This window comes from Sinohyriopsis cumingii, chromosome 16 (genome assembly GCF_028554795.1).
Source record: "Sinohyriopsis cumingii isolate HCF-2022 chromosome 16, ASM2855479v2, whole genome shotgun sequence".
NCBI lineage: Eukaryota > Metazoa > Mollusca > Bivalvia > Unionida > Unionidae > Sinohyriopsis > Sinohyriopsis cumingii.
The window spans coordinates 73,328,513-73,350,625 of NC_142976.1; the positions used below are offsets into that span (position 1 = coordinate 73,328,513).

General features: G+C 38.7%; 1 protein-coding gene across 1 annotated transcript in view; it reads left to right on the plus strand.

Moving 5' to 3' along the window:
* The window catches only part of LOC149780779 (membrane-bound transcription factor site-1 protease-like), a 100,765-nt gene that overhangs the window by 49,114 nt on the left and 29,538 nt on the right, over nt 1–22,113 (plus strand). Inside the window, exons 20-21 of the mRNA XM_089937856.1 lie at nt 19,233–19,268; nt 20,087–20,243. Of these exons, the coding sequence (XP_089793982.1) occupies nt 19,233–19,268; nt 20,087–20,243 (193 nt within the window). The remainder of the gene's footprint in view (nt 1–19,232; nt 19,269–20,086; nt 20,244–22,113) is intronic.

Genomic DNA, 22,113 nt, shown 5'->3' on the forward strand with positions numbered 1-22,113 from the left:
GCACTCCATCCTAGCACTACAATCACCATCTGGACCCAATTCTATTTTGGATACAGCTGGGCTGGCTTTGTTTGCCAATCAACAGATTCCACAACATTCATGGTGAGGGTACATCATCCTTGTTGCCTTGTGATGTGCTATATCCAAACAGTAGAGACCCCTGCAGAGAAGTGGACATCTTTGAACTGATTGTGCATTCTGATCCAGCTATGAACAGAGTTTAATTTCAAGGCAGCAATTCATACAAGGTCGAGGCTTCTGATTAGAGGAAAATAAACACCTGTCTCTTTGAATTCTTCCACAGTCATCAAAATTTGCAAAATTTACTAGACATCTTTCTGATAAAATCCAAGACCCCAGTAATGCCAAAGCCTTTTTGTCCAGTGAGCCATCAGGCAGCAATGTTCTCACTGCATTGTTTTGAGTACCTTTTGGACACATACCAATTGACATCCCATATATGGCTAAAGATATCTCTGCTGTCAATATATCTGCCTTTCTGTTTTACAAGATTGATAGACATGTGTTTAACTTCATGTCCAAGCTGATGAGGCACATTGTGTCAACTTGCTCACTGCTGTACTTGGCTTATGTGGCAACTTTCCTTTTGGCAGAAAAAGCTGGAAGTGATCATTCATTGGAGTCCATATGTCTTAAAGCCAGTTTTTAGGGCTGTGCATCATACAGTGGTTAATGCCCAGAATGCTTCCTGATATGGTGAGAAGAAATGCACTCATGCACTCTTCTTCACCTAAACCTCATCATATGACAGCCCTAGGTTTTCTTCCTTTCAGCTTACCCCTTTAGTTTGAGAATTGCATTGAGAAAATTAGGAAGCAGGTAACATGAGAGTCACTTAAACTGTCCTAGCCCACCCCTTCCTCTTTTTGGCCACATCAGGGGCATCATCAGGTCCCTCAGTTTTGCAGGCAGGCCAGGAGGGCATAGAGAAATGCTAGTTTTCTTCTTCCACCAACCTGGTACTTAAGAGTGACTCCTCCTTCTCACTGACAGCCTACCTATGGGCACTAGACTCTTTTTGTTGAGCATACTTGGATCAACCTTTTAGTTGTTTCAGAGGCTGCAGATCTCATTTTTCTACACCCCACCCCACCCCCAGTTTTTGCCATCCCCATTCATGAAGGATGTCCCAGATGGCCACATGAAGGTTAACATTTTACAGAAAGACAGCTTTTCTTTTCAAAGTGGGCAGTGGAGACTCATTCTGGGACCAAAAGGCAATGGGAAACAGGCTGGTTATAGACCTGAGCCAGCCCAATCAGTTTGTTTTCACTCCAAAGTTCAGAAGGGAAACAGATCAATATATTGTCACTCGGAGTTTAAAATGGAGACATCAAGATCCACTTCCTCTCTCAATTCTTGGATCTATTTGGCCTGGGCCATTGATGCTCTTTGGCACAGATGGGAAGGGACATGTGCCTTTGCATTCCCTGTTCCCCATCACCAAATAGTCCTGTTTCAGAAGGTACTTTAGGAGATAAGGGGCCAGACCTGTAGGCTAGTTCTAATTGTGCCTCTCCACTGGGACAAATCCTGGGTCAACATTTTGATTGTTCCTCTCCTCTGCATCAGCAATCTACTTACTCTCATGATGGACATTCCCAGGAAGAGTTTGGTGACCCCAAGCTACTCAAGAAGTCAAGGTCACTGGTGATACATTGTTGTTGATCAAACTCCTTCTTCACACCTGGCTCATGTCGAGGGAATCTTGCATGAAAAAGAATTCAGCACTTCAGTAATGGAGGGGATCTCCACAGCTAGATGGTCCTCTGCATTGAAGGCATACAAGGGGAAGTGTTGCATTTTCTTTGACTGGTGTAAGGACAATAACATCACACCCTCCAAACTTAAATTTCTCAGTTGGATAACTTCTTCATTTTCTTGTTTGAAGAGATGTTAGCTTTAGTCACTATCAAAGGGTATCATTCCATGATTACCAGCATGTGAGAAAGCAAGACAACCTCTCAAGCACTGGTCTCATGGCTCAGGTAGGTTGTTCAGTCAGCATATGCTGAGCTATCTCAGGATCGGCTGGCATGTTTAGTTTACTTTCTCAAGTTCTGTCAATGCAGTATAGTATTGCAAAGGTGAGAGTTGAACCTCATTGGCCTCTGGTGGCTGCCCAAATAATTACCATACCCTATTCATGACAGCAAAACCATTAATGACTTGCTATCCCTCCCATCCACTGGTGACTTGCCTGTGGGCATGGGACCTCTTTTGTCCTGGCCAGACTTTGTTCAGCATATTTCCAACAAATGATGGTCTACATCCAAGTTGTTTTAGAGTGGCATGAGATCTTGTTCTCCAGCACCTTCCTCTTCTGCCATCCCCCTTCATGACCAGGATCCAAAGAGATCCCACCAAGGTGGACATTTTAATGAAATAGGTAAAGCAGGCAGTGGAGTTTGTATGATAACCAGACTGCACAGGTTTCAATTCCAGACTTTTTCTTGCTTCAAAACTTGTTATGGACTGAGCAGACTCATCTAATTTCTGCCCTGATGTTCAAAATTGGGACGGCAAGGTCCATCTTCCTGTCTGTGCAATGTGATGAATGTGCAATCAGTCTCAACCTGTCTAATGGATATTTCTATATACCTATTTGCACAGTATCATGCAAATACCTTCACTTAAAGTACCACAAGGTAGTGTGCCAATGCCTCACCTTTCCATTCAACCTCAGTCTAAGTCTTGGGTCTTCATCACGATGTTGGACTGTACCATGTTCCACTTCAGTATGGCCTCTTCTACAGTGATGTCAGGATAACTTGACAATGAACTACATAAACATTATGAAAGTTTGGCTGTCATTCATCATGTGAACAACCTCCTCTAACTCCATTTCGATAGAGAGAGGATAGTCATTGTGGAGAAGTTGGATCTTGTCCCTTATTATTTTGTTCATCTCTGTATAGAGTTTCTAATTTGTATCAGTCTGGTTCATCTTCTCCAGAAGGCATTGACAGAATTGTTACTTACCTGCCAGCTATTAGGCTTTTGATATTTAATCAAAAAAAGGGTATTGTATTAATTCCACACATTCCATTCAGCCTCATTCTCATCTCTTCTTCATTGGGATGTTGAGCTGCACCATGTTCCACTTTAGTATGACCGTCTCCACAGCAACAACTGCATACCTGGAAGACATACAGCATAAACATTCCATGAGTTTAGCTGTTGGTTATGATATGACTCTTCCAAAAGGCATTGACAGTATCATTATAGACGGGCAACCAGTATGCTTTTGGTGCAGTGATAAAACTTTTTTTTCTCTGACTGACATCTTTTGCTTGCCTGTATATAGATTATACTTTTTTGACACATTAATAAAAGAAAGAAGAAATAAAGCAATAAAAAGTTTATTTTGTCATTTTAAGTATCTTCTCTTCAGACCCACACAAAATCAATGAACCATTGCATTATGGTATGGGAGTACCTTTGTTGCATTATGGGATGGGAGTACCTTTGTTGCATTATGGGATGGGAGTACCTTTGTTGCATTATGGGATGGGAGTACCTTTGTTGGTGTGCCCTGCATCATACGGACATACATGCCCCACACATCTTGGGTAGGCTTTTTTTCCTTATCAAGAACAGGTCATCTGCTTCATTGAATGGTTTCTCCAGCCATCCATCTTCCATCAAGTCTGTGCGCCATGGGGCCAACCAATGCTAAACCTATTTGTGATGATGTGGAACAACAAACTGCTTACCTTTATTTTTCCATTCTCAGACCCAGAGGCATGGCTGTCCACACCCTTTCAGTCATCTGGGAGGGAATATGGGCCTATGCCTCCAGTTCAGTGGTTCACATACCAAAACTGATCCATAAAATAAACTGCAGGTATAGATTCTGTGTGAGTGATCTGCTTGATCTAGTGACAGACATAGGCAGGAAAAATAAGTGACCCCCACACTACTCTAACAACTGAGTTGGCCAGTATTCTGTCTGTGTCCCAAGAAACTCCTTCATACCAGAGATGTCCTGCTCCGGAAATACTTGCCTGGCACATTACAATCAATCCCTTCCATCCTTGCTGCAATGTTACTGTAATGATTCAGGATTTAGACTCATAGTGATCTTAATACTGCATCTTGGTAAATTGTTAGGAATAATTAGGAGGAAGAGGTAACAAGACCTGAAAATCCATTGTAATTACTTTCAGTTGGTTTGCAGAATGTCATATCACTCTTCAACTCTGTCATTCCATAAGTTTAAAGCCATGTTATTTTTACATTTTATTCCCCATGTGAGCAGCAGGGAAGTTTAACAGACCAGTGCGTCCAGCCAAAATAAACCTTCCTACGAGAACTTTCTCCGTAGAAGCCTCAGAATTAAAAAATAGCGCCTTCTGCGGAAGCTAATTTTCATGCATTTCAGACCGGATGCATCGGGTGGTCGCGCCGGTGTGTTAGTAAATATAGCATCCGAGACAGGAAAAATAAATTACCGGGAATAATTTTTTGTGTTAATTTTTTTGTTGTCATTAGGGGCTGCTTTTGTCCATTTTACGTCGCATTAAAATAATATACTTGAAAATAATATGAGTCGGAAAACTAGCACAGTTGGAGAGCCTCATTCTGCTAGATTAGCGCGAGAACAATTAGCGGCACTAAAGAAATTTATTCCAGCAAAAAAATTGTTCAAGGAAAAGGTCCGAGCACACGAAGATACGCAATATGAAATTACCGATTTATCGTCGAAATGGCTAAAGCCAGTTACCGAAACAACCGAAAAAGTTCTTCTTGGTGATGTGAAAGATCCGGATATCAGAAAACGCGGAATTCTTTCTGTGTTGAGAGATATTGAGGAACATACTCGAATATTACCGGATTTGCCAGCACAAATACCAAGAATACAACCAAAGGCACAAGGACCAGGAAATATTACTATAAGAAAACAAATTATTCTCGATGAAATTAAGAAAAATTTTACCGATAGTGGTTGGAATACGATAATGAAAATGCCGATTCAATCTACCGATGATCTTGTGAAATTTGGTGCGTTTGCCGAAGATTCCTACCGTAGACGAGGCGCTTTTTTAACAGGCGAAGGACTAAAAAAATTAAAAAGTCGCGAGACTTGGATTAATACATTATTCAGAGCTAAATTTGGATTAACACAAGCAAGTAAAAACGATCCGACTTATAATTTATATTTATCAAGTGCGGCTGAAAAATCGCGGTATAATAAGGGACTAGCGGAAGAAGAAAAGCAACAAAAGAAAGAAGAAATTAAACAAACGAGAGAAAAAAGACGACAGGAGAAAGAAGAAAAGCCTAAATCTTCACGAAGAAAAGCAAAACCAAAAGAAAAAGTTCAACCTCAGGAAGAAGATATTCAACCACAAGAAGATATTCAACCACAGGAGTTTGAATTTCCACCACAGGAATTAAAAGAAGAATTTCAACCACGGGAATTAGGAGCCAGACCAAAAGAAAGAAGTCGACCTCAGGAAAAAAAGAAAAAACCAAAGAAAAAAGATAAGAGCGACCAAGAACCAATAGTTCAACCAAGCGATTACAAACCACCTGCGGACAAGGGAGATCGAACATTAACTGAGGAAGAAATTGCATCTCGTTCAAGAGAGAAGATTGATTACAGTAAACCTGCTAATATTTATTTGATAGAAGACAATATCAAATATATCAAAGATAGTGGTGAAATATTAGATACCGCTGCGAATTATACTACAGAGAATATAAGAACATATGTGAAAAAAGAGCACATTGGATCAATCACATCAGGAGATTGGCCGGCAGTAATTTATTTTGGTAATTTAGGGAGGCCAATAAATATATACGATCATGAATATTTAAAATTTTTAGAGGAAGTCGGCGAATATAAAAAATTAATAGCAAGCAGATCGTTTCCACAACATCCTAGCGGGATAACATGGGGAGATCCTTATCCCCCCCCCCCCCCCAGGTACGCCACCACCACAAGATCCTAAAATAGGAAGCGGATATACCGTTTGCCCTGACAGCGTTGTCAACGACGTATCTCGCCTCGAAATATTAATAGGAGGAAAACGAGCCGGAAATAACTCTCATGAAATAATCAACGAGGCCTCAGATATTTGCCAGCGATTATTTCGCGGCGGTGTTATTAACTCCCACATTTACAAAGAACTCGTTGACGAACTCATCGATTAAAACAACACAATTGAAATAACATGATTGTTCACAAACATCAGCGCAGACCTAGACAGGTCCGCATAGTTAACTCTCGATTGCCTGTATATAAATATATTCACGGCAATGGATTCGGCGATATTGTTGGAAGCCTCGTCACGCGAGTAGTCCCTAAAATCGGACCCACAGTTAAGCAATTCGCATCAAAAGCAATAGGAAAGATTGGCGAGACCGTCATTTCTGGTATTGGTAATTTGGCAAGTAAAGGCTTCGATTTTGTCAAAGGTAAAATATCAAATTTGGTGCGTAAAAAAAAACAGCCCGTCAAATTACTTAGCACCAGCGAAATGCCCCCCGAGATCAGTAAAGCTATAAACGACGCAGCAAATAAAAAAATAAATGAACTAGCACAGGAAGTTGCTAACACAAATCTCGCAAAGGAAGTAGCAAACACAAGTTTCATAGGCGGCGGTCTTCGTTTTAGATGAAATTCTTAATAATAAAATGTTCGCACAAGTGTCAAACGAAGTGTTCGACATGGACGAGCCTGTAGGTAGAGATACATCCGTGCGTGATTTCCAGTATTTCTCGTACGACGCAGTTGAACCAAACACATCTAATCGCTTGGAAATTCAAGTTCATGATACAACAAGATATTTTCTTCCATCTGAGGCATATATCGAAGTTGTCGGGGAAGTTGTTAAAGCAGATAATACCGCCTATGCAGCAGATTTTAGGGTCGGATTTGTTAACAACGGCATTATGGCATTACTCAAAAACGCTACTTACATGATCGACGGAAGAGAGATTGAGTCAATTACTAATGATGTTGACTTAGCAACGACGATAATAGGCCTAGCTAGATACTCGGATGATTTTACCAGATCAGCTGGCCCTAGTATGATGTTTGCCAAGGATAATTCTGATCATCCCGATAGTAATCCGTTTATTGTTAGAAGACCGGTTGATCGCGCCACTCCTGCTGCTCCCGCTGGTATCGAAGATATGATTATTAATACTAATCCTAATTACAACCTCGGATTTGCCACGCGAAAACTTATGCTAGAAGGAGGTCGCAGAAGATTCTCTTGTGCTATTCCGTTATCCCATATATTCGGATTTTGTAGGCATTTCAGGAAAATTATCTACGGAGCAAAACACACCGTTACGTTTGTCAGAAAGGGGGACAGCGACGATGCTATCTGGCGAGAATTTACTATTGATCCCGCTACTGGTTTGCAACATGCCAATGATGCCGCGAATAATGGCGGCCAGGTAAAATTATTAAAATTTACCTTGTGGATGCCAGCGATAACCCCATCAATTATCGAAGAAGAAAAATTATTGTCGTTTATGAACCAAGGTGGTAAATCTATCATGTCATGGCTGACAACAACAACAGATTCCATAAACACCAATATTAATGGTGATTTTACCTGGCGAATTGCATCGCAGCAAGGTACCTCTGCGCCTAGGCATATCTTTATCGCTTTTTTGCGTACCAGTAGACATAATCAAATATACAGTCACGTGATATTTGATAGTATCGGCGCAACAAACGTATCACTGAGAGTAAATGGCCAACAAGAACCATCCGAGGAAATATCGATTGATTTTGAAAATTATTCTACGGCCCGCGCGTATCATCGCTTGCTAAGTTTCATGGGTCGCGATCAAAATATCGATACCGGATTGCAAATATCGCAGCTGGATTTTAATAAATTTTATCCTATCTATTACTTTTCCCTGGAACATCTCGATTTGGTAAGGCAATCCGTCGTTGATATCCATTTCAAAGCAAGAATTGACACTGGAGGTGTTTTACATAAAGCAGTTGCAGTGATTCTCAGCGATAGAACAATGATCTTGGAAGGCATCAGTGGCAGAATGAGAGTCATCGACGCTCCTGTCGAGAAAATGTAACAAAATCGAAGATTTCTAAATTTAGATTAAACGATTATTAATATGCCATACGAACACGTCAGCGTAACTCTGACCCCGGGTCAGATGAAAAAACTCCAAACAGCAACAGCAAAGCGATGCGGTGTGAAATTAACCCTGAAAAACGATCAAATTCAGGGCGGGCCTAACAAACTGTCGCTAACTAAGAATCAACGTGAACGTTTCACCAAAGCCAAATCAGCAAATTCTGGCGTTCATGTGAATCTTAGTATAGGTGCCATCAGAGACATGGTCAAAACAGGTGGAATTTTCCCTTTCCTAGCCGCTATTCCTGGATTATTATCCGGGGCTCTTCCGGCAATTGCAAAAGCGATAGGATTAGGTGCGGCCGGAGCTGTAGGCGACAAACTAGTACACAAAGTAATGGGAGGGCGATATGGTAAAAAAATGGAAAGCGGCCTCTATCTAAGACGCCCCCCATACGGATCCGGCCTAAGATTAGCACGGCCTATTCAAATTTAGATTTATTCAACGAAGCAAAAAATAAAAAAATAAAGTTTTTCAGAGGCGTATTTATGCGGGATCAACTACCAGAAAAACCAAACCCCACCGAGACAGGAATAATAAATCTCGATTCAAATACTGGCCCTGGCGCACACTGGGTCGCCTACGCGATTAATCCTCGTGAAGTTGTTTACTTTGACTCGTACGGACTAGCTCCACCAAAAGAATTTATCGATTACGTGTCAAAGTTAAATATTCCAATTTGGTATTCGACACTTCCGACGCAGACGTTAATGGATCCACCGATATGCGGTCCTGAATCAATTAATGTCCTTGATGCAATTTCAAAATCATCCGACCCGTATCATAGGATCGTATTTAAATACGCCGTAGATAAATATCATGGTTGATATTTACGGTAGATTTATCTACAGGAAGAAGGAAGCAGAAGTGACTGACGTCGATCTATCAAAATTCGCAACCAGGGATGATATTAACAATCTTCTATCGCTGTCAGAAGTGGATCCTGGCGAAGTTGCTATTTTTCAGAGCCGCGAAGGAAGATTACAAACAAGCAACGTCAAAATAACTGATATAATCAAGCGAGACGAATATAACGATCGTATCAATCAATTTACTAGCCTGTCAGATTCGGTATCAAAATCCATCGCTGATATCGCCGATATTATAGCGAAGTTACCCCTGAAGGCTAATATCGCGGATGTGGAAAAAAAGGACAACGAGCTATCAGCAACGTTGCTTCTAAAGGCTGATAAAACATTATACGACGATCTTCAGGACAGAGTGACAAAAAGACTTAACAGGCTAAATAACGATCTTAAAAAACTCGACGATACCTTAACTAAATTTAGTAAAAAAATCGAGGAAGATATAAAAACATCCGTCGATAATATCTCCACCACCGCAAACGAACTAGCAAAGAAAAAAGTCGATCAAGCATCGCACAATGATCTCAACGAGAGAGTAAGAAAAATCAACGAGGATATTACTAATATTCTCGCCGATATTACCGAAATAAATATCGTAATGAGTCAGAAAAGCGATAAAACATCGCACGATGATATCAGCGAGAAAACGAAAAAAATCAACGAGGATATTATCAAAATCAACGAGGAAATTAACGTGGTACGTGAATTGGCGCGTCAAAAGGTTGATATATCGTTATACGACGGAGAAATTCGAGATTTAAGTGCAAAACTTCTCGACGCAACCACAAAAATTAGCGATATTAACACGAATCTTATCTACGCAACTAAAAGAGCCAACGATGCCTTAACGAATCTTATCTACATGAATTCAGATATTGCCAATATTAAAGATGATATATCGTCAATGAATCTTGGAAGATTAGCGCGTATTTCGATACCAGCGGAGGTAGAAACAGAAAATCTTCCCTGCCATGTACCATTTGTGGTAAAAATACAAGATGTTGAGTGGACACCTGAGAATAACACATTTAGCTTTACTTCGCCAATTACTGGCGTATATCGAGTATATATTATCACCTTGATGGCAAAATTCAATGTAATAATGGACGAAATTTCTGATTTTCGTGAATATTATCCTGGGTTTTTTGTTATGACTATATTTAAAGATACAACAAAAACTTTTAGGCTAGAACCACTAATTAGAACCATGATGATGGCCAATTGTCAAGTAATTTTCGAATATTTATCCGGAATACACGCAATTGGTTAGATAAACTAACTAATAAAATGACTGCATCGGACTACCGATACAATCAGGCGCGTTCATGGCAGGATTCGTTAAAAAAGCTCCTCGACGAATATCAGATAAAAATAAAAAAATACCAGCGTAGATTAGTTGCCATCGATGTTGCTGTGTACGCGGTAAGTGCAATAATCGCCGGTGCGGGAATAATCTTATCCGCGGTGACAACAATCGCGCCAATCGTAGCAACGATAATAATCTCGTCGACAACAACGATCGCTGGTGTTCTCAACATTATCGCAAAAAAAATATCCTCATGCACAAATGAAAAATTATCTCTGTACACGAGTAAACTATCCCAGGTCAACGAGGCGTATTCGAAATTATCATCGCTGCTTTCTGAGAGTCTCAACGACGGAGTTATATCCGATCTCGAATTTTCCGTGATGGTAAATATCTACTCTGAGATTGAACAAATGAATATCAATAATGTCGGAACTAACTCAAATCGTGACAAACACGACACCGCCGATAACAACGCTGATATCGGCAAGCTCAACCAGGCCAGAATTTAGTATCGATTTTCCAATACCAATTAGCGTCAAGGAAATTGCGCTGTCACAGTTACGCGTCTATAATAGCTGGCCCAATGTTAGGTCGAAATCATTTGGTAGATTATCATCGAATAATTCGCTTGTTTTTGCCAATAAAAACCGTCCCGATGGAACTCCCGATTGGATCGTCGTTGGCATACCAACAGGCAGTTACGAAATTGAGCAAATCGACAAGGAACTTACCAGTAGAATATCGAATATAACCGGCGATGCTAAACCAGGAATAAAAATATTAGCACACGAACCAACGCTGTCATCGATAATCGAGGTAAAATCGCCATATATCGTCGATATTTACCAATCATCGATTAGGACAGTTCTAGGTTGGCCCGAAATCGCACCTCTGGTAAAACCAGAAAAACCAGATTTTATTATTCCAGGTTGGCACGAAGAAGCTCCTCCAGAACTACCGGAGCCAAAAAAATCAGATTTTACCACCGACGAAGGATGGTACGGAGATATCAGACATAAACCTATAATCCACAGCGCCATCAATCTCATGAACAGCTACAAATTTAACCTGGTGATGTTCGCTTTTACTTTTAGGGACGAAAGAATTCTCTCGTGGTTGCCTCTTCCCAAAATTCCCCCAGATGTCGAAATCTTCGACGCTACCAATATTAACAGGACAATATTCCCCATAGACGGCATCTTGATAAGAAGAACCCTCGACGAATTTATTCAAGAACATAAATTACATTTAAATTTATTGCGGGAATCCTTTCATGAATGCATCTTAAATAAATCAGGTTCATGTAGCGAAATTATCGAACGCGTGAAGATTTTAAATCAACTCGCGAATGATGTTGAATATTATCACAACATGTTCATTCGGGCGATAATCGACGATATATCAATTGCCGATTATGTTCTTCCTATTAGCAAATTCGAGTTGATCAGAAATTCAGGAGAAAAACAAAAATTCATGAGAGTATTTGGATTAACCGAGGAAACGCTACCAAATTTCAAATTTCCCGATTATGATGTTGATAAAATGAGAAAATCCGTCGTTGATACCATCGATGATTTATTTCCGAAATTACATGCCGCGTGGACTAAAAAAATACAATCAGAATCGATGCTCAAACACGATAATGATCCTGCCGGACAAGGGCGGCATATCTCGCCGGGTATCGTCAGTATAACGGAGGTTATCGCGATTTATCTTCACGCGGACGTCGTTGAAGGTAGCTACAACGTGGATTCGTCTGTGTCAGAGCAGGCACAGCAGGGATTTATCTTATATTCGTTTTCACCTAGCGCATCTCCGGGTTTTTTGATAATAAAGAGCCAGTAAATCCGTTTTATCTGCGATGTCACAATCGATTATTATCGAAGATAAATTTCAAACTGACGGACCAGAATGGAAATTTACTTGATATACGCAAAGAAACGCTGAGTATCAACTTGCTGGTGAGATCGTAAAAAATCTGCCCGCCAGAGAAAAATAACCAAAAAAATAAATAAAAACCAGGAAATTTTTCAAAATTAGTAAATTTCTTAATTTTGATGGGGTAAATACCCGTCAAATTGAGTAATTTATATAATTTCGTAAATCTGTTGGGGTAAATACCCGTCAAATTGAGTAATTTATATAATTTTATGTTTTTGATGGGGTAAATGGTAGTCAGAAACAAGAAAATTGTACAATTTCAGTAAATAAATTAATTTAGTAAATAATAAAAAAAAATAATAAAAATCAGGGAAATTAAGAAATTTGTGTAATTTTATGTTTTTGATGGGGTAAATACCCATCAAATTGTGTAATTTATATAATTTCGTGAATCTGCTGGGGTAAATACCCGTCAAATTGAGTAATTTATATAATTTCGTAAATTTGTTGGGGTAAATGGTAGTCAGAAACAAGAAAATTGTACAATTTCAGTAAAATGAATTTAAAAAAATAATAAAAATTAGAATTGGAATCGAAGATTCTTGAAATTTTGGTTTTTTTTTGTGGCAAGAATGAAAATCAAAGATTTTTAAGAATCTTAAGAATCTTTGATGCTAATTTTACTTTCATCGACCAGCTTTTTTAGCTGCCTGACGCGCGAGCTGGTAATTTTTCTTGACTCATATTCGTCAGACAAACTCGACCTAACTTTTTCTACCAGCGTCGATAATTTAACAAAATCCTCGATTTGATCATCGCTGACAGTCGCAAGAGATTGGTACATCGCAATCTGGATTTTCTTTATAAATTTGTATTCTGACGGTAGCGTGTATCTGTATTCGAGTTTTCCTTGGACGATCGTCTCAAATTCGGACCGGATTTTACCTGTGTCTAAATCTGAGGATAAATTTACATTTTTATTTTTTAAATCCTCGATGGCCTCGATGATGTTATTTATATTCTTCTCGTTCATTATACAAATTTGTAATATTTAATTAATTTTTAGAAAATCCTGAAGAATCTCCGATTCCTTATTTTTAGTCTGACATTATCGGAATATAAGAAAACTCGATCCATTCACCAAATCGATAGGAAAATGTCGCGTTGATTATTTTTTCTGTTGCACGTCGCACTGAGACCATGTGAATACCAAAGTACCTTGCAGCGGCATTCATCGATGTGAATATGATTTCTTCATTTGTTTCTTTATTTATTGATTTAACCGCCTTAGCTGGTCGATATCCGCGGCCGGTATTGCCGGATATGCAATTTTCACTCTGAGTTACCGCGCGAAGATTGGACAGTTTGTTGTTAAGTTTATTTCCGTCAATATGGTCGATTACCAAATTATTCTTGATGGGTCCGTGAAAACACTCGAACACAAATCTATGAAGGGTATAATTTGTGTATCTTCCTTTTCTACCCCCGCTGAAGGTACATATCAAATAACCCGAATTGCCAACTCTACCAACATGTTTCTTCGTTTTGATATGTCTGACAACACCATCTGATGACGCCTCGTATCCCTCGATCGTTGGATGAGATTTAAACTCGCATGTCATTGTTGTTTCTGGAATCACTGATTTCAAGTTCATTATATAATAATTATATGTCTAAATCGTTATTTGCCTTGAATCGATTAATATAATCTTCTTCACATGTTATCACCGACGAGGATCTTTTTTCATAATATCGCCGCAATTCCCGATAATTCTTTCCTCCGCAGGCCAAACACAACCGAGTTTTTCCTCGCATGCCAACTTGACAAACTAAACATCGCTGTGGTCCTTTACTGCCACGTCGAATTGCATGTATATGAGCGCCGCAATAATCGCCTCTGCAGGATTTGTCACAGAATTTTGTTGAGCCGATTAATATCCACTTGCATTGATTCATTATAATTTAAACATTTGTCTAAAATATAATCATGGATGTATTTGATCTTGATGAGGCAGAATATATTATACCTGAGGCTGATCTGGCGAAGAAAGAATTTTTCGATGACGGAGCCGTTCACACTTGGTCGACATGGAAAACAAATTCCATCGATGCCACGATGAACCTGGAGCGAGCTAAGAAAATAATCGAGTACATAAAAACCGAACACAAAGAAGAGCGATTTATCTTTGGAATAAAATTTATCGCACAGATGCCCGACGATACTTGGATTATTCGCGATAAACGAGATCCAGTGCGTGGCGGTAAGAAAAATGTTATTCTCGATAAAAATTCTAAGCCTGGATTATTACTGGGAATCGATGGCCCTTATTATGCTAGGGCATATCCATCTAGTGCAGTTGTTTATGGAATTTATCGGCTAAATAATAATCCGGATGTGAAAAATCTACCTGCGATGAAAGAATCGCCGATGATAAATTGCGTGGCTGAACGTGTTATCGAACATATGAAAAACGCTCGACGTGGATCTGGTTTGACCTAGTTGAGGTTGGATAAAATTAACGCGTGGGCGAAGACCGTCGCTGATGGTGCATCGGTGGACGATGTAGCTGCGTTGAGTAAAAACTTAAATTTCCAATCATGGTGAAAACGTTATCGGGAGAAATATTATATTCATCGCCGTATAGATCCCGAGGAGCACCAATCGAGATTGTCGATCATAATTCACATGCGTGGTCGCAGTCGGTAATGATATTTCCGCGGGATCGTATTGTTAAATTTTATCCCACAGATAGTAAATCTGCGGAGAATAATAATTCCGATGCCATGTTTAGATTTATCAAAAAATTAAGCGCATCTGATCCAATATCTTATGTCAGTATAAATTTACTCTCGATGATAAACAAATTTTCTGATATCGCGGTAAGAGTCGCAACGGATTCATTTTATATCGATAAAAAATACCAGTGTAGGCTAGAAAATTTAATCACCAATGGTAGTTCATGGGGAACTTGGAGGATAAAAAACGAGGATATCCTAGATTATTGTGAAGACGCCGATGTCGAAGATCGCGATGAATTTCATCGAGATAAATTTGGAGAATCTTCGATTCTGGAATCTTCGACAGCCGCATCTGCATTTGACCCAATTTCACGCAGCAAATTCGTCTACCTAAATGGTCCTGGTGGTAGCGGTAAAACAACGTGAGTAATAAATTTATTTACGAACTCCAATATGATTGTATTGACTCCGACACATAGATTAGCGCGAGAAATAAAGCAGCGTGGCGTTAATTCGTGCACGTATCACAGTTATTTCAAATACAGCGGTGGATCATGGGACTCAGTGCGAATGGGAGACAAATATGTCAACAAGATTATAATATTCGATGAGATTTGCACGGTAAATTTAGATATACTAAAATCGATATTAGCTTGGCTGGAAGGAAAAAATACCGCTGTGATAATGTGCGGAGATCACGGCCAACCTAATCCTATTGATGGTGAATCGCCTCATGAATGGCTCAGAAATTTTGTTGATTATTACGAGGAAATCGACGCTGATTATAGATCTACGGATATTTTGTTGACCGAATTCAAAAAATTAATTCGATTACAACCGAATAAGATTCAGTGTGACGTCATGAGAAAAATAATCGACGAGACTCCGATGAACGATTTTCTAAATTTGTGGCGTCCCGATCATCTGATCGTTGCTAGTAGAAAAATTGTTCGTGATATTATTCAGGAAATGTTATTCAAGCTGCATTGCGAGAAATTTCCAACGCTGCAGGTACCGTTATGCTACAGGCCCGCTAATACTCGACGACAAAATATTAATATTACTTTGCCATGTGGAAAGGAAAAGATTTTGGTCCTAAATGATATTATCTTCGTTGATATTAGTCTTGTTAATGACGCGATAAATGCAGAAAAATCACCGTGGAAATTAGGATACGCAACAACGATACACTCGTCGCAAGGATTGACCGTAGATGGCCAAGTTTGGATCGTCGATGATAGAATTTCCTGGTCAAATCTAGTGTATTTAGCCGTGTCGAGAGTAAGAAAATTATCTCAGCTAGGACGAATTCGAGTAAATTATCTTAATGACGCTGATGTTAGTTGAGTATCTTTGGGTACTATTTGTAATTCTTCTTTGGTAAATCCGCGTTGAGGCGCTAACGAATCTAGGATATAAATCGCTGGTCTTCCTGACGATCTTGTTATGGCGGATATTTTGTGAGTTGTAACGCTCCAGGTTGGGTCGGTTGCTCTTTTTCTGCCTCCTTCAGCCTCGCCTTCTTTATATAAATATCTGACTGTGACGCTACCTAGTACAGGCTGAATTGTGGAGTCTCGCTTTAGGGGTATATTCGATTTTGTGATTGCAATTGCGGGTTTCATTGCTATCGTTCGAGTTACTTCGTTATTCAGTGCGTTAATTACATGAGGCAATCTTGATACCCAATCGTGAGATCGATTATCCTGAATAAATTCACGCGCGTATTGGTATCCGAATAATCGTTCTGCGAGAGTTTTATTGAATCTTTCAACGATAGCTTGATTGTGATGAACACCTACGATACCGCGTCGGATTTTCACATTATTTTTTTTCATCAATGAAGTAACCGCGCCAAGAAATTCTCGACCTGGATCAACCTGGAGAAGATTCGGCCATGTTAACGGGGATCGGGAATAAATTTCGCTAAACGCCTTAGCGATCTCCGTTGCTGTTTTATTCGATAATGGCTCGGCCTCTTTATACCTACTAGCGATATCAACGATGGTCAAAACTTATTTATATGTGACTCCGTCGACGGTATCGTGAGGAAGAAACATCAGATCCGCTTGATGGACCTCATTGGGGACGCTGACGGTGAAACTCGCGTACGGTATTTTCTTGGGCGGAGGGAGATATATTTGCCAGATTGCCTGTTTCGATAGCCACGATTCAGCGACGGATTGTTTTACTTTAGCGGCTTTGGCGAGTTTGGCAATTGCTGATTTTCCTCGCCAAAATCCTCGCGGAGAATAATATATTTGTTCCATATTATTTACCAGCGCCGAGTACTAATTTACCTTTCATCGCGCCTTTTACCACCCATGTTGCTAATTTCTCTTTGAAACTTTTGTCAGAGCGCGTGAATTAGCTTGATATCAGCGAGATGTCTTTGTTGTAAATCTCCGCTGCGATACGCGAGGTCGTGATAGTAACAAGCGTTATCGATTGCGTTTACCGGATCTTCACCTTGTTTTGGTTGGTCATTATCGTCGAGTCTGATATCGAGCCTCGTTCCGGGTCCACAATAATTATACCCTGGCAGATGCTTTTCTCCGGGATATTTTGCCCAGGGAGTTCCGGGTAGATTTGACAAGGAGGCTGCGATATCTCCTCCGGTTCTTCTAGTTTTTTTTTTACAAATCTGAACTTGCGTGTCTTGCAAACTTCGCATTCTCCTGCAATTGCGTTCCTGTTGTTGCGTGTAACGATTTCGGTTGGATTTATCGTAGCTGTGTGCTTGTGACACTTAACACAATATAGATCCATGTATTCTAGTAACATGAATGTAATTGATTTTTCAGCCACGAAACGACGCGAGCAGGTAAAACATCATGCGGCATTACCGAATTCGATTAGAATGATAATCATTGGCCCGTCAGGATCTGGTAAAACGCAATTGTTATTGAATTTGATCATGCGATGGCTAAAATGGGACAAATTGTATTTGGTTGCACCATCCGTTGATGATCAGCGTTGTTATCAAGTGTTAAAAGAATTCAGCGACAATACCGACGAAGGCACAATCAAATTCATCACAGACATCAATGAAGCTCCATCCGTGGAAAATTTGGACGGCGATATTAATAATCTTGTTGTATTCGACGATGTTATGCTGGACAAGCAGACCAACCCGGCTAGGATATTCTCGCGTGGCAGACACAAGAACACCGATGTTATTTACGTAACACAGAGATATACGCAGATCCCAAAGGTGATTAGGGACAATTGCAATATTTTATCGGTGTTCAATGGCGTAGACACGCACACGCTGAGAAATATTCATCAGACCTGGTGCAACGGCGACATGGATATAAATAAGTTTAAAAATTTATTCAGCCGCGCTCAGGCAACGCCGCACGGTTTCATCACGATCAATCTTCATGATCCACGAAGTCGGTATCGAATTGGTCTTGATCAAATTTATTCATGAAAAAGCAGCCCCTAATGACAACAAAAAAATTAACACAAAAAATTATTCCCGGTAATTTATTTTTCCTGTCTCGGATGCTATATTTACTAACACACCGGCGCGACCACCCGATGCATCCGGTCTGAAATGCATGAAAATTAGCTTCCGTAGAAGGCGTTATTTTTGAATTCTGAGGCTTCTACGGAGAAAGTTCTCATAGGAAGGTTTATTTTGGCTGGACGCACTGGTCTGTTAAACTTCCCTGCTGCTCCATGTGAGTACTTAAATGTTAAGACGTATGTATTTTATTCCCCGTGTGAGTACTTAAATGTTAAGACGTATGTATTTTATTCCCCATGTGAGTACTTAAATGTTAAGACGTATGTATTTTATTCCCCATGTGAGTACTTAAATGTTAAGACGTATGTATTTTATTCCCCGTGTGAGTACTTAAATGTTAAGACGTATGTATTTTATTCCCCATGTGAGTACTTAAATGTTAAGACGTATGTATTTTATTCCCCGTGTGAGTACTTAAATGTTAAGACGTATGTATTTTATTCCCCATGTGAGTACTTAAATGTTAAGACGTATGTATTTTATTCCCCATGTGAGTACTTAAATGTTAAGACGTATGTATTTTATTCCCCATGTGAGTACTTAAATGTTAAGACGTATGTATTTTATTCCCCATGTGAGTACTTAAATGTTAAGACATATGTATTTTATTCCCCATGTGAGTACTTAAATGTTAAGACATATGTATTTTATTCCCCATGTGAGTACTTAAATGTTAAGACATATGTATTTTATACTTGTATGTATCAGATGGAAATCAGTATTTTTTTTCTCAATGATTTTTACAATTTCTTTTTAGGCTCTCCATTTACTTGTTTTGATGCCAGTCAATACAGTAAGTTGTGGCATTTTTTTTGTCTCTACTGTTTTTTAAATCATATGTAAAATGAAGTTGTCTTTAAAATCATAAAGTTCATTGATCAGCTACTTTGGTTCATAGCTTTGCCAGCTTTAACCATCCAGTATGGTTACAATTCATTTTAATTCAAAATAGGAATAAACAGGTTTAAAATGACTTATTATTATTGTTATTATTATTATTATTGTTATTATTATTATTATTATTATTATTATTATTATTGGTGCAGTTTTGTTTTAATTAATTTTTTTATTTGTTTTAACATGATTCATATCAGTATGTCATTTTTTTATTTAATTGTTAAATTTGTTGTTACTATTTTCATTTCTGCACTATGATGTTTGTATTAGCATTTTAGCATAAAAATGGTTATATGTTGCCAATTAAAAAGTAAAATTCTGAAATTGTAAATAAATAATTTAATACCCTAGCTTCTAAATCAGCCTACATAGACCAATTAAGGGGTCTAGTTATGCAAATAATACAAAGGACCCAAAAGGTTCCGTAGAATGACAGTAGTCTGTGAATAAAACTTCACATTGGTTAGTAAATTGTTAATTGTTTGCTAAGGTAATGAATTATGTTGCTGCACAGATTATACTGGGTTTACAATGTAAAATAATTTCCCATAATGCTTATAAGGGTTTTGGTCCCTGGCTTCATATCTGAAACCAAATACTTTTTTCATATTCTGTGACTGTTTAACATTGCAAAACAAGTATTTTCTCTTTGATGATGTTGCAATTTAAATGTATAATGTATCGCACAGTGCATTAATTAATGTTAATTTCTAGGTACCCTGCTAATTGTGGATGCCGAGGAAGAGTATTTTCCAGAGGAAGTGACAAAACTAAAGAGAGATATAGACAATGGCCTGTCAGTCATAATTCTAGCAGACTGGTACAATGTCTCTGTCATGAAGAAGGTTAAATTCTATGATGAAAATACAAGGTACAGTCATAACATGATTTTGCACACCGTATATGTATTTTCATTTAGTAGAGGGCCATCCCATGCATAATGGTTTTACCTGGCATAATGATTGTTATGGCAACATAAAAATCTGACACCATGATTGTTAAGGCAACATAAAAATCTTACATCATGATTGTTATGGCAACATAAAAATCTGACATTATGATTGTTGTGGCAACATACAAATCTGAGATCGTGATTGTCATGCTTCCACTGCTTACAGCAGGGGCATCTTGAGTTCATCCATCCATTATTGTCAGCAAGCTTTTACCATGATTGCTTTACATTGTCAAATGAAACGTGGTAGACTTATTTGTACACATGTAGGTGATCTTTGATCTTTTTGGATATATACCTTTTGTTTTTAAATACAAAACTTTGTTAGCAAAATCATGCCAAAACCACTTGAGTTAAACAAATGATGTTTAGTAGGAATATTTGTATCCAAGATGATCTGACTAGATTTTCAAGCCATTGCAACAATCTTAAATTTTTTACACTTTTTAAAACTTTTTGGACTTTGACATTTTTGACAAAATCTTTGTTACTGCTGGTAAGCAAAATGAGGCGGTGCACACAAATTAAATTTGGTATACATGATTTTGTGCATTATGAAATGAACTCATCAGATTTTCATGCCATGAGAGCACTTTTGCAAGTTATCTTTACATTTTTAACTGTTTAGACATTTTGTTGTGCAGTGGGGTTACACATGTTTTACAAACACAGATCTACTTGTTATTAAAATACTTTCATGGGGACAATAAAAACTTACAAAATCAATGTAGTTAATAGAAAGAAAATAGCTTGAAAAATTGTAAATAAAACATGATTTGCAGTGTATATTATTATAATCAGAAGAAAAATGTTTAAAGTTGTCATCATTAAGCAAAGGCTGGTTCTTATGAAGTCCAGTAAAATGGCTGTATAAACTACACTGTTTAATAGAAGGTTTTGGCAATGTTATCTTCATTCACTCATGATTTTTACCTGTTTTCATCTGTTCTTGAAGTGGTTCATTCCTTCTTCATTCCACACTTGAAATGGATTACTCCCTTGATCATCTGCTTCTGAAATGATGTGCTACTTTCTTATCTACTTTTAAAATGCAGCACTATTTTTTTCATCTGCTCTTGAAGTGGAGTATTCCATTCTTCATCCACTCTTGAAATGGAGCATTCCTTTCATCATCTGCTTTTGAAATGGCGAACTACATCTGCTCTTAACATGTAACACTCTTTTCTTCAGCCACTCTTGAAGTGGAGCACTCCTCTCTTCATCAGCCCTTAAAATTCAGCACTCTTTTTTTATCCACTCTTGAAATAGAGCACACCTTCCATCATTTGCTCATGAAATGGTGCACTACTTCATCTGCTCTTAAAATGCAGCACTCTTTTCTTCATCCACTCTTAAGTGGAGCACTCCTTTCTTGATCAACTCATAAAATACAGCACTCCTTTTATCTGCTCTTGAAATGGAGCACTCCTTCCATTATTTGCTCATGAAATGGTGCACTACTTCATCTACTTTTAACATGCAGCACTCATTTCTTCATCTGCTCTTGAAGTGAAGCAGTTATTTCTTCATCAGCTCTTAAAATTCAGCACTCTTTTTATCCACTCTTGAATTAGAGCGCTCCTTCCATCATTTGCTCATGAAATAGTGCACTACTTCATCTACTCTTAAAATGCAGCACTCTTTTCTTCATCCACTCTTGAAGTGGAGCACTCCTTTCTTCATCAACTCTTAAAATTCAGCAGTCTTTTTATCCACTCTAGAAATAGACCACTCCTTCCATCATTTGCTCATGAAATGGTGCACTACTTCAACTACTCTTAAAATGCAG